This window comes from Wyeomyia smithii, chromosome 2 (assembly GCF_029784165.1).
Source record: "Wyeomyia smithii strain HCP4-BCI-WySm-NY-G18 chromosome 2, ASM2978416v1, whole genome shotgun sequence".
Taxonomy (NCBI): domain Eukaryota; kingdom Metazoa; phylum Arthropoda; class Insecta; order Diptera; family Culicidae; genus Wyeomyia; species Wyeomyia smithii.
Window position 1 is genome coordinate 192,987,180 of NC_073695.1, and position 14,848 is coordinate 193,002,027.

General features: G+C 36.5%; 1 protein-coding gene across 4 annotated transcripts in view; it reads right to left on the reverse strand.

Moving 5' to 3' along the window:
• Nucleotides 1-14,848, reverse strand: part of LOC129723983 (kinesin-like protein KIF12) — a 42,704-nt gene that overhangs the window by 14,514 nt on the left and 13,342 nt on the right. For 2 of the 4 annotated variants that reach the window (XR_008727850.1, XM_055678525.1), the window contains exon 2: nt 11,710-12,613. Coding sequence is in view for 1 of the 4 variants with exons in the window: in XM_055678525.1 (XP_055534500.1) it covers nt 11,710-12,164 (455 nt within the window). In the remaining 3 variants the exon portion in view is untranslated. The remainder of the gene's footprint in view (nt 1-11,709; nt 12,614-14,848) is intronic. The other 2 variants (XR_008727852.1, XR_008727851.1) reach the window with 1 other exon arrangement.

Sequence of the window (14,848 nt, forward strand, 5' to 3'; positions counted from 1 at the left end):
TGTGCGTAACCAGATCATTTATGAGCTTTCTTAGAGCATTCAATGATCTATCTTGGAACCAGTACAACGCATGTGCGTTGGGCAAAACGCATTTGATGCTCTAGCGTATTTTGAATGTATTTGACAGCTCCCAACCACTTCGCTTAAAACGATTTCATCGGTGTTGGTATCGTCATAATGATTTGTAGTGGTATTGGTAACGTTTTTCAGGAGCCTGCTCTAGTTGATGCAGTGTATACACAACACCTACCATTCGATTTCTGAGACTTTTTTACTCAAAATAAGATCCCAAGTATCACACAAAACATGTTAGAAAATAAGTAACAACGAAAGTAGTCATATAAGTGTACTACAAGCGAAATTAAAAACTTGTGTTATTATATTGTGTTTGAGGTTGTTTTTCATCAGTAATACAACCGTATTTCAAGAACAAGCTCATTTTTTCTGGTTTTGGAGATGTTTTTAATAACATGAGTTCAACAATTAATTATCATCTATTTATTGAAAGTTTAAGACCAAAAAAAAAGATAAAACAATGGCGAAAAAACACTAATATGTTTACATATATTCTACAAGTAAGAATTTTCCCATCCATCATTCTTAGTTTACTCGATACAGATATATCGGCACGAGATACACAGAAACAGATTTTGTCAAATACTACAAGGTATACAGCCCTAGGGTTGTATGAAATGGCGACGTGGGACTAAATACTGTAATTACAGACACAATAAATTCATTTGTTCTGTGATTTACGTGTTTTAATTCTCACCCTCCCGTCATTTTTTCAGAAATATATTTAATTCGACTCGAAAGAACTTCATTTACACCTGGTGATGTTGTAGTGTTTTTATGTGTGCAAACAAAATATAACAATTACAACGAAGTTAAAGATTCTTTTTTTTTTTTGCTTAACAAGTTTGTTACGTTTGCCAACAATTACATTCACTGTATTACGAAGACAGCTAATATAAGTATATTATTTTATTTCTAAAGTTAAAAATAAAAAAATATCTAACAATGTCGAAATGTAAAAAAAAAGATTCTTTTTCGATCTTAGTAAATGGACAAAAAATTCAAAAGTACTCACCGGCTTTTACTCTTCTATAAATTAGTATTTTGAGGAACTTACTCGTTAGATATTATGTTGGTCACGATTATTTGGTGAATATCGAAGATAAAAATAAATAAAAATAGCTTATAACCGTTGCAAAAATGTTTAATTCTTGTTGAGTAATTTATGGTTTTTATGATAATCATATTCATGAGGTCAACTTTCAATCACCATCAGTAGGTGCATTGCAGTTTTTATTGCACGCGAATATAAGTCGTGCCAGCTGCAATGATAGACGACAAGAATCTAGCGGCGCTCTGCTCCACATATACTCTACGGTACTGTTGCTTTTACCAGAATGTTTTCTTTCAAGACATCAGTTTCTGTTACGCTCTAACAGCAGGATTAGAAATTGTTCAAAAAAGGGGCTGTTTCAAGCTTTTCGAAAACCTTTACCTTCGAGACATCAAATTAGTTTAGGTTCATGGAAGTAAACATAAATTGTCCTTTTGGGACAGGGAGACTCTGTCAATTTTATCTATCCAACAACATATTGGTTATTGTTATCCATCATGTGGTTATGCTGTTGTTATCGTTTGAAACCTGACGCAACATTTGCAGTTTCATTCCCAATTTTACAGAATGCATACCAGTATAGAAAACAAAGACGTAGTCCCACGTCAAAAAAAAAAATACAGGTATAAATGTGGCAACCCTGCTTACAACACAGCTGAGCGGGAGAAGAGTGGTGAATCACTCTGGGTATATGTTTCTCTCACGTTCTCAGCACGTTCTGCAGTGATCTCTGTTGTGTTTGAGCGTATTGTCCTTTTGTGTGAAAAAGAGCACACCAGTTTGCTATCTCTCTGGAGAAATATCTCAGCACGATTTGCTGCTCGCTTCAAGCAAGTGCGTCGCTTTGCTCAGTAGTGTGAGGCCTTTGTCATGCTGAATGCTAACGCGAGAGATCGGGCGAGAAGCTTGCCGTGGGTTAATGAACAGCTCTACTTACGGCTGTTCATTAACCTACGGTTGGTTTCTCGCCCGATCGCTCGCGTTGGCGTTCAGCATGACAAAGGCCTGAGGCTCTGGTTATAGTGGACGTGAATAACGACGCAAGACGACTTGCCTTGCCGTATAGTTAGGATTGGTCGATCTTGGATCGATCTAAAGAGAATCGATCTTTTCCGCTCCGATCTTCGATTTTTTTGATCGATTTTTCAGCCCTGCAAAAATCGAAAAGATCGTTTACTTTTCGATTTGATCTTTTCGAAATTTAATTTATGTTTCAGCATGCAGCAATTTTTTTAGATCCAATTTTGAGTCATTGTCAGTGATCGTGTTTCGTTGTTTTATCGGGTTTTGAATGGTTGCGTGCGATTATGACATTATTATGCCTCCTTATAGTCCATTCCATTCCTGCAAAAAAATGCAACTGGTGACGAAATATGATATGATCGGCGTTCATTCAAATCGAACCAAGCTCCAAAAACATTATTTCGAGTAATCGGCGCTCAAAGTTCTAGGAAATTTTTGTTATACAGTCGAATTTCGCTAGTTGCACTGAACCCGCAGCTCATCTAGTGAAAAACTTTCAGTCGTCGGGCTGAGCTGTCAAAGTTGCAAATCGATCAAAGAGCACACCGATTGTTTCTTGTTGTTAGGACTACAACTGGGAACGCAGAAAAGTTCTATAAAACCGTTGAGTTGGTTGACAAACCGCAAAAGTTCAAAACCCTTCGTTGAGAATGATGTTGCTTGTACTAATTTCTCTCCTACTTTTTTGGATTTTCTTCAATGTTTTCCATATTAATAGAGCTTCGTTTGATGCCATGCACAAGGTCAAATTTGCAAAGAAATACGAAAAGTGCAGCATAGGGCCAAATTCGAAATTGGCTCATTTAAGCCACACATCACACATTTGAAGCCAAAAATGAGTGCTCAATAATAACGTGTTCTCAAATACTTTCAAAAATACGCATAGCTCTACGTTGCATTATTACGCCAGAAAACTTATATTGTTTTTCTAACAATTGATTAAAATATTGTTTGTTTACATTTATACTCAGCTTCATTTGTTTTTATTTGAATAAATTCTACTTTCTGCGTTAAAATGCATCCACAAACCCCTCAAACGAAAATCAACGTTATCAGAAATGATGTTTGGCTTCGATTCAGTTGGGCTATAGCCCAACGAGCGGGAGCCCAACTAAATCGTAACTCAACTAAACATAACCCAACGAGCGAAATTCGACTTTTTTCTGGCGTATCACAGAAAACGAGGCGAGCGGCGAGTTACTCGCCTGACCAATTTTGGTATTACAGATGGCGAGTCGGCTGGGTTTTGGACAAATAGCTCGCCTGCGAAACTGTTCGACTCAGTTGTCAGCAGCCAAGTTTCACTTGCGATCCCTAATACAACATTTTACCCGCCTCGTCAGTGACTTAATTTTCGAAAAAAATGGGGCTTGGTTCGGACTGGTCGCACACCGACCATCTCATAATCATTGCTATCCTGTATCACATTCCACACACAATAGAGAAAAAGTGTGATATTTTGACGTATGATTCTGCAATGTATTTTGAATGATGTTCCGACACGCTAACAAACACATAACCGAAGTTTTCAAATGATGTAAACTTTTAGGTATATTTCTTCAACAACCTTTCGAACTTGATAAAACAATCTATTCCATCTCCTGTGCATTATAACCACGGACGGTGCTATAACATTATAAGCTTTAGTTCCAATCAGTTAGTATGAATTTCACAGCGCCGCAAAAAAGTGCTATAAAAGATCGATCCAGTTGAGATCGATTCCGCAGCTCCGATCTTTTTGGTGTATCGATCCAAGGACCGTTTGAATGAAACGATTCTCAAGATCGATCTTTCCCTGAAGATCGCCCAATCCTACGTATAGTAATGAATGACACACATTTGGATTTGAATCATGCACCCAACGTAAACGGGGAACATTTTATTACTTTAGGGCAATTTTTTATTACTTATTGTGTCTTATGACTGCGCATTATACACAAATAGTAATAACCGAAAAGTAATAAAAATTATGACGGACACACGCTTGTATGTGTTTCTGCAGGAGAACATACAGCCAAGCACCGCAATGCATGTGTTAGCAAGACTTCACTCGCTGAACGATCTGGTTCATTTTTGTCTCCCTTCATCCACACATAATCAGAATCTCAACCGTCAACCTCAAATGTCCAATTAGAAACACTTTCGTTTCGTCCCCCAGTGTTTACTTGAAATGGCAATATATAATACTGTCTGACCAGAGTTGCCGAAGTTGCGAATATTGTTCTGGATGGGCACGAGTTTTGTATATTCAAACAGGTCCAAATGAGTTTCCATGAACCAATGATTATGTGCTGTAAATAGCTTGCAAGAAAGCGAATGTTTTTATTTTTCTCTAACGCAGTTTACAGATCGTGATGTCATTTTAAGGCGCATTTCAAGTCTTTGAAATCATCAACGTTTGCATACTCTATGACGGGGAAAATGTTGCTTGGCAGCTCTTGTCATATTTTTTCGCTACTCCGTATGCGTACAACGAGCGAACTAATACACGCCCACCGGATGAATTGGAGATTGAAAAAACTTGTAACATGTGCAACTTATGCGACGGTGTGTGATTTTTTTTGACTTGAGGTGGAAAGGGAGCATTTTTCGACAGAAAAAACGTTGCATGTGGTTGAAACGACCATTATCAGATAGTCGTATTCTCATAACACGTGCTAAATATATGACAGTATGTGTTGTTACTTAACTGGGGAAGAATTTTATTGCTTTTTAAGTAATAGATTTGTTACCTAAAAGGTAATTTTGCGCTATTGCTTTTAAAGTAATAAGGAAAAGTTTTGCGTGTACACAATCGAGACCGGAAGATTTTTGTTTTAAAAACGATTTACCGCAAACTTTTTGCCACAATTGTTGTGCAGTTCATAGCGAGCTTTAGGGCAACTTTGTCGAATAGTGTATTTGTTTAATTGGCACTTGGTTCGATTTGGTTATGCAGCCGACCAATTGCAGCGTTAACACTGCGATCTCCCGAGCCGAAATACGAGCATACGATGATTGGTCAGTTACAGCATCCAGCATCGTACCTCGAGACCAGCTGGAAAGGTTTTTTTTTTTGATAGGGGATGTTTGTGATTAATTTTTTTATTCACTAATACACTTAGCTTTTTACGCGGCTTTTTTTACGCGGATTCCGGAATTTACGCGGTTTTTTTTTTACGCGGATTCCGGAATTTACGCGGTCTTTTTTACGCGGATTCAGGAATTTACGCGGTATTTTTTTTTGCCCGGATTTCGGTTCCCCTTCACTCGGAATGCAAAATTAACGATGTTTTTTTTACGCGGATTCCGGAATTTACGCGTTTTTTTTCTACGCGGTTTTTTTTTTACGCGGCACGTATCCCCCGCGTAAAAAGCGATGTAGTGTATTTATTCAGAATTTATATTGTGTGTTCTGCCACAAACGGTGACATATCAACACTATTATACATATTTTAAATTCTATTCCATTTAAAGATTGTATTTGCTTCCGCAGTTAAGTGAATATAATTGTAGAAAAATTGTTAACCTATTTGTCAAGCAAAAAAAAATGAATTTAAAATCAAACCTTAATCTAATCTTACACCTATCTTACTGACTATAAAGTGAGCTAATCGTTCTAATTGAGGATTGAAACCAGTGGTGGGCACCGCTAACCGAAAATTTAGCGACGCTAATCGCTAAGTCGCTAACCGGAAAATTCAGCTCGATAATCGCTAAACGCTAAACGCTAAACCCACATTAGCGGAACTTTCGCTAATCGCTAATCGCTAACTTTTTAATATGTAAATAGTCATAGCGCTGTATTTATTGCTCGTGTTTTGTAAGTATTGGACCACTTTGATCTAATTTGGTTAAACAAACGAAAACAATTACTTTTTAAAGCTATTTACAGTAAGAGGTTTACGAAACGGTATTCTTATTTGATTTTGTATAAACAATAATAACAAAAGTTATTTAGCTTACATTGAAAATAGATACTCTTAAGAAAAGTTTTCATAAAAATTCAATTATTATCTGAATCGAAAAAGTAGAACCAAAATTTTCATAATTTCAAGCGCATTGCAATTTACCAAAGTTCTTGGTGTGCCGAAAATTCAATCTAGACCTTGTGCTTGTTCTTGTACGATAACTGAAACTCCATTCTAGGGTAAAAAACTGACAAAAGTAACTTTCGCAGTAAAGTATGTTCATCTTTCGAAGCAATTTACGTACGCCATCAGCAATTCACAGTTTTTCTAAATACTTTTATTGTCGCTTCACTACAAAATTTAGCGAATTAGCGATTAGCGTTTCGAAGGCCAAAATTTTAGCGACGCTAACAGCTTCGCTAACCAGCTCAAAAATTAGCGAAATCGCTAAATCGCTAACTGAATTTTAGCGTCGCTAATTAGCGAATTAGCGAATGATGAAACGGGTTTTGTTTCCACAGTAGTGAGCCAGTGTAGTTAACTTGTGCTAGACCAGCGAGGACGCTTTAATATCATTTTCATAAGTTTATCCTGATCCTTTGAAGCATCTTCTTTCTGGTTGTACAACAACTTGTCCAGATGGGGACTGCATATAACATTGCTGGTCTAATTATTTGTTTGTAAATTACAGTTTATTCTTGAGACAAAGTGTAGAATTTCTGTTGATAAAAAAATACAAACATTTTATATATTTATTATTGCACTTTGTTTGAATATTCTCAATGTGCTTCTTGAAAGTAAGATTTTGATCATAAATTAGCCATAAGTATTTAACTTGATTCGACCAATTTAAGATTGCGCCGTCCATCTTAACAACATGATTATTGGTGGGTTTGAGAAAAGAAACTCTTGATTTATGAGGAAAAATAACACAGTGCAACAATTTTTTTGCCTTGGCTTCTATGTATGATTTTTTGATGAAGTTTGATGCGAAAACAAATTTCCCCGAGTTTGAACATATTTCAACTTAAGGGGCAATAATGGCGCCATTTTGAATTTTTGAGAAATCGGAAATTTTCGATGTTTTTTCGACGCCATTTTGTATTAAGACCAAATATAAATATTCTATGAGTTTGTCCACATATTAGCATCTTCTTACCCATCTTTAAAAAAAAACAGATCTTAAATCGGACAAAATCTAAGCTCAAAACGGTGATTTTACGAAACCGGTTTTGGCATAGTTTAGGTATACTTCACAGAGCAAAATAATATCGAGTATGTATGAGTATTAATGGTAATGCGCTAGTATCTAAAAGTGATAGTCAAATTATACCTTATATTGAGTGAAAAAGTCTCAGAAATCGTTTGGTAGGTGTCTGATCTACGCAAAATGTCAGCAACATGTCGATTTTGCCCCCATTCCCCTACAATACTAAATTAGGTTTATCTCGACGTTAAATTAACTTATTTGAAATCTGTTTAATGTAATATCAAGAGTGTAAGCGATACTCAAAGATACAATAACAATTCGGCATCACATTTTGAATTATTATATTCAAATTGAAATGATGAACACTCTCGAACTGCTGAGCAAGTTTTTGAGCTTTTTGTTCATTCGTAAGAAATATTTAGTCACCATCTTTGAGGACTGGAATGGGCTTTGAAGGTTTCTTAAGAACCTTTGGAAGCTTCCAAAAATGATTGGAATATAGTTTTAGTTGTTCAACTTCTCCCATGAAATTTACATTACGCAAGAGAGTGAATCTATGTTTGCTTTCCGTTCGTAAACCTTAAAAAATATCCTTCGAAGCAGGATCACGGGATCTTTGATATTGACGTCTCCGTATGTTCTTCAAACGTATGAGAAGTTGAAGCTCGTTGTCAATAATTGGTGTGTTAAATTTCACTCTAACCTTAGGAACTGATAAGTTCCGGGCATTGAGAATTGAACTGCACAAATCATTTAATGCTCCGTTAATGGCAGCATTATTCCACGATCGATGTTTTGCATTAAAATTACCGATGATAAAAAACTTAGATTTATTTCTCGTGAGTTTTTGTAAATCTCTCTTGAAATGATTTTTCTGCATTGAAAAGGTAAATACACTGCGGATATAAATATAATGCCAATATCTGTTTCGATTTTAATTCCCAAACTTTCAATAACCTTAGTTTCAAGATGGGGCATAACACGATGTTTTGTTCGACGGTGGATAACTAGCTGGAAAAGTAATAAAACAGGTGAAGAAATTTAGCGCTGAATAATTGGTAATACTAAACATTGTGAATATTTCGCAATATATTGATTGTATCTTGCCCCTGGTGAAACCTCAATTGCATTTGCACGATATTCCCTCGTGAAAAAATAACTCTATTAATGCAACCAGTGACGTTTGCTAAAGATTGCCGTGGGATTATCACCATGTGAGTAGACAGTTGTCGGTCTTATACCTAACGTTCCAAATATAATTCTCAAATGTCGGTTGACTACGTAAATACAGCTGACCTTCGAATGAATAAATTATTATAGTAGCGTTAGATAGTTTTACGGTAGACTTCTCATATTTCTGAAAAAGAGTTAATTGCAATGAACTTCGTTCTATCGGTTCGTTTTCAATACTTTATCACATTATATTTTTATATTTTTAGCTACAGGTGGGCTGAACGGATCTAAACTACTTAAAGCCCAAGCACAATGGATACGTTTGTATTGCGTTGACGTTAATTTGACAGAAAATGTATGGGCTAACTGTCAAATTGCCGCAAACGCAGCCGCAACGCATCAATTGTGCTTAGGCATTTACTCTTCACTGCGAGTTTAAATAAACGGCGCTGTTTGCTCTCGGCTTTTAACCTTAACAGTGTGTCATGAACTTAAACCAAATGTTTAACAATAAACTACCTGTAGACACGGATAAAGTAATTACGTGTTATGACAACATATTTTTTATAATTTAAAAACTTACACCTATGTTTGCATTAAAATTTAAATAAATTTCCACATTTAATTCTTTGGCTTTTGCAGATTTTAGTGTTTTTGAAAGAGAAAGTTCCAAAGAAAGATTAAAAAAAAACAAATTAGCACGTTTCAAAAGAACGTCTAGATTTATTTGAAGATTCCAAAAAGAAAAAGCAAAATCATAAATGATCATCATTTTAACGAACGCCAGTTCGATTGTTCAACTATTTAGATTTATTTCAACCACTTCCACCAAAATGTATTGATAAAAACTTTTTAACGCAAAACCCGTGCGGCAATCTATGTTGTCGAATTAACAGAGCTTGAAACAACATTATCAACACTAGCGCCACCGTCATTTGCCTAAATCACCAACTCCAGAGAAAATTGTGCCATAACTCCTTCATATTGAGGAATTTGTACTACCTACAGGGTTTTTCAAAACAAATAACCTGCTTGTACATACCCGCGTTTCCCTGCCACTAACGAATGAATAATGCTATAGTATAAGCCCAGATTTTGTGATGCTAGATTATTGTGTCGTAGCACTCCTCGTTGTTTCCAAATGCCCATGATTCATAAGTTCATAGGTTATGAATTGATTATAAAGCTTCGCTGACATTGTTGTGAAAATAGCATGACAACTAATTATCCTGTGTGAACCGACTTGGCAGATTTGTAAAGGTTATCATGAAAATCGATAAACTTTCTTTTTACATGTCATTGTCAGAGGAAGTTCTCTGTTTCGTCGCTCACGGCTCATATTTTTGAATTGAGGAATTAGAAAAAATGTGGAATGTTCAGTTTTCTTTTTTTTTCGTTAACTAATAATTATTTATTATTTCTGCTATCACACCTCCCAATGCACAACGATTCATTTCCTATATAAACAATCACAACACCAGCCATGTATGTTTACAACAGGAAAACAGTATTCTCAATTTAAATAATTAATCAATGTCTGCCAGTACATTTTCCCCTTCTTAAGACCAAACCGAACGATGCCTAATCCAGACAGAGGGGTGGTAAATCCACATTAATTTAAGTCCACTTCCACGCGAACAAAGGTCAACAACGCGTGTGCCTGCGCCATCGACAATCGCGCGCTTTTATTGTTGTCCGGGCAGCATGCCGGGGTTAATATACGCGCAATAGTGTCGTGACGCCCGTACCTGTACCGTACAGAAAATTTTCGCTAACATGTCCTACACGAAAAAACGTTGAGTTTCGAGTTACATTTAAACGATGTTAGCCCGAATATATACTAGAGCTACCTAGCTAATTTATTTTATGGAAATAGAATTTTTCAAATTTCTCTCTCCGTTAGCCATGTAACTTACATACCTGAAACCGTGATGTAGGACATGTTTGCCAACGAAGGCACAGGAGGAAATTTAAAGTAAGCAGCTGTTCACCTCTGTTTCCTTAGCCTGATTACCATAAAATAAATGCTTCTCGAGACTATTTCTGGTTAGAATCGTCGAGACAGTCACGCGATAACGAAAAAAGGAAAATGATATTTTCTTATAGCTTAATGCAACTAAAGGCTAATATTTCGAAAAATTTGAACATATTTTGATAATACAATGTCGACCAACTAAAATAGATTTGAGAGGAATTCTGCACCTTGCGTAGAAATTTGATTGTCTTCATATGTCAGTTGATAGTTGATGTAGGGTAAGATCGCTATGATAACTATATTCATCAATTGTAAAAAACAGGCCTAAAATTTCTGAATTTCGATCAATATCGGCGATTTCAATGGTGGGAACGAAAATTCTGATTAAATAGCTAGCTTACGTATATATTAAATATCGTTCACAATCTTTGAATAAACACTAATAAAAAATATCAACCAAAATGGTAACCACTTTCTGGGTGCTGAAAAAACCCCAATACAAAACAGTTTGCATCGAGATAAACCAACCAAGGCAAACAACAGTACTATAATTAATATTTCTAGATAATTTAGCGTCCTAATATTTTTCTATCAAATTTCTTTCAAGAAATTACCTTAATTATAATTTATTTTTAATTCATACTCAATCTTATTTTCAAACCACTTTCCAACCGCCCCCACCCCCCCACTCAACCCTTTTTTCAATTGAGTAATATTCCTAAATGCTCACTCATTTCCAGATTTTCTTTATATTATTCTCACTGCCTTTTTTTTTCATTGGCAACTTTCAAAGTTGTTTTTTTTTTCAATTTTTTAATTGGTAACTTTCAAACGTTGTTCTTATTTTGTGATTTGTTTTTTTTTTTAAATGCTGCGATATTTGTTTTTACCTTGAGCCTCAAGACATCTCCGATTATTGTGAAAGGCGCACTGTTGAGCTCAAGAAACTACTCCCGGGTTCTCGGCTATGTACATAATAGAACAGCGTCATCTACAGGCTGATACTAGATTACTACTGATCACTGAAGTGATTTGGTATGATAATTACAACAACAATAGAAAGCTAACATGATACTTGTTCCAATAGAAAGGACAATAACTATACTCAATTTCAATCCAGCCAAACCAAAGTGCGTCATCCTTTGTATGTGATGTCAAGGTTAAACTGGACATTCCCATGACCGCAAGTAAATACTGTAACCATAACACAAGATTTTACAACCACCCCTCCAAACAGTTCTATATACGAAATGGGCGCTTTTGAATGTTAATTATGCTACGGGCTAAAACAAGTTGACTATATACTTACTCATTTCCTCTGGAGCGTACAAGAAAGGGCTGATTCTTAGCTGGCTGGTGCTGCTGGAGGTTCGACAGCGAATTCCACAGTGGACTTGGCCCCCGATAAATTTTTCCGTTATTCATCCTTTCGACACTATTCGACCGGTTGTTCTTGTTATTTAAACTGCTCGAGCGCTTCATTCCCCCACTGGAGTCAGCAGTTTTCAAAATATTGTTCACTTTTTTGCCATTTGTGAATTGCTCGGCATTCGACAGATTTTTGTACCGTCCACGCGTTGTCACACCCGTAGTGTCTCTGTGATTGTTGAGACTGGACACCGATTTAGCGTTGTAGACACCACCGCTACGAAACGAACCTCCGCGGGGCGCTGGCGATTGGCCTCGGGACGAAGGCGTCGGACTTTTGCCACCCGTCCTGGCCCTCGTGGTTGACGGGGAGGTGCCTGGTGGTTTGTAAACCATTGTGTGCAAAGGCGACGCAATTATCGCAATACCACAATCACTGAGCACATATGAAGAAGCAACACACACGGACTTGCACTATGGGTTTGAATAGGAGGTGATAAAAGATTCAAGCAGCCACGCGACCCGAAATTATTCCGGAGCGACGTATGATTTATTGCTGTGAACTGCTACAGTATAGCCAATAAAGCAGAAATTTGGACTGTTTGCATTCGCCGACACAAAAAAATATCTTATTTACTCTATCACACCGTTGAGAAACTGGCTATAGAAAAAAAGGCACCTTTCGTCGCCGGACATACGACACTCATTAGTTTTGTTTACGCAGTCACACTTTTCCTCATTTTTCTCTGTCATACTGTTGATTACTGATAGAGTGAAAGCGAATTAGCTTGTTTTGCAGCGCTTTCATATGATTAGCCAATTCGAGTGAATAACGGTCGTAGGATCTATATGAGATGATAAAAAAAACACAAACGATTATTCTTGTGCTAACCGTGGATTGTGGGCGTGTGTGAAAAAAAATACAATAATTAGTAGAATAAATTATTCCATAAACTTCTACCCTGTGCTTACATTGCATATAAAAAATAGTAGTTGAACATTTAACAGTGCATCTCTCCCCTTTTCATTCACCATTTTGTTTTATTTCCCTCACGGTCTATTAAGACTACATGCCAAAGTTCAAGCAATATACCCTCTCATTTTGCACAACTTTTGCTTTGATTTCGCACAATAGTTTTGTAAAATGCATAACATACCCTGAAAATAAATCGCACGCTCGCTAATCCCTAAAGGCCCAAGCACAATGGATACGTTTGCGTTGCGTTGACGTTAATTTGACAGAAAATGTATGGGCTAACTGTCAAATTGCCGCAAACGCAGCCGCAACGTACCAATTGTGTTTAAACCTTAATGCTCTTTACATATTGATTCAATGATGTTTTGTAATGACCTTCATGAAATTGAATCGGTCAGTTAGTATTCTCAATAGTCTAATCAGTACCTAAAATAACAGCTAGCAACTACAATTTTTTTTAGCGCCAGATCTCTGATAATGAATGTGCACGCTTGCTTATAGCGACACCAGTGGCGTTATTGCCTACTAAGCAAAACTTCAAAATAATCTTTATTTTTCTGGTCGATGAAATCGTCATCGAGTGGCACGTCTGTTTGTCTGTGAATTAACTGTTTGCAGTTCGTTGCTCTCCAGTTATGTTATCGTTCTAGTTGAAAATCGAAATAACGACTCGCGACTTTCGATTTTTTTTGCCTTATGCACAATGCGCATAATGTCGCATCTAGTGCGCTGTATAGCGTTTTTTGACAGTTTGTCCATACATTTTCTGTCAAATTAACGCCAACGCAACGCTAACGTATCCATTGTGCTTGGGCCTTCAGAGATGCAGAGGTAAATTCGGTCTCTGGCTAACAACGACTCTAACATTTCCTTCTCTCCTTATCTAACCGACCGTAAGGATTTTTTCAAAGCGGAAGCCACTGAATTGTTGTTAATTGAAAGATGGTAAATTAATCCTAAATAGCCATCTATATATGGTACTTTGTGCAACTTTACTAGCTCAAATTTACCATGGAGGATCAACTACGAAACTTGCGGTCGTTCAAGCTCAAACTAATGTGGTGATGCTCTATCTAGTGTTTTGAAGAAATGAAGCCAAAACTTTTTTCAAGCATTCAACTTGATTGATAGACAAACCAACAATGAGTAGTATTGATGGTTTCTGGGCATGTGCGATTTCAAAAAAAAGGGAAGTAATTTTCTCGTTCAAAACAAAACAATTTTCCATTATATTTTTTACCATCTAACTTTAACACCATTGGGATTTTACCGTTAAAGTTTGTTCTTTAGTGGATTTCGGTTCTCTTGCCTTCTTTCGGCATTCCAACCCAATTTTTTGAAGTAGAATACTTCTCTCAGGAAGTTCGGCTACATAGGAATGTAAAATGAAAATCTAAAACCGAAAAAAGTGAAAAATATGTCCAATTTCAAATGCTAAAAAATCGGTTAGTATTCGATGGATTTCCTTCGTTCTTGCAGCAATAGATTGGAAAATCTTCTAAGATTCTTCCCAAAATAAGATAACTGTAATTTTATTATTCAAACTTTTGTACTATTGAAAATAGTCAAGCCTTGTCAAAACGAAAGATTCGACCTCTGATTGGTCGTTATATGGTTGCTTCCCAAGCACGGTCGACAGAATCATATACCATGCAATTGAAAACATGCTATTTGGCCTATATAAGAGCCTGTTTCAGCCGTAGCCGCTCATAATAGTTCTAGACAGCAACAACAGTAGTCGTCCTCCCTTAGCAGCATCACTAGCAGTGCAGTGGATACCAACGATGGCGGAAAGCGGCCACGTGAGCCGTCTAGTTTTGAGTGTTATATCAGCATTTCATTGTTTACTTTATCACAAGGAATACTTTATTCACCCTGCCAGTGATAACGCAAAGATGTGATCGGCATCTTATCCGATACTGAAATGAACAACAAATTGTCCTTTTCAGGATGAAATAAAAACCTGATTGAAGAGTTATTATTTTCTAATAAGTTAATTCACATTTTTAAATTTGCAAAAGTATAAAATTTACTTCATCTCCGTGTCTCAAAACGTACTGAATTATCTTTTCCTTCAGTCATGAGCACGACATCCGAAAAAATT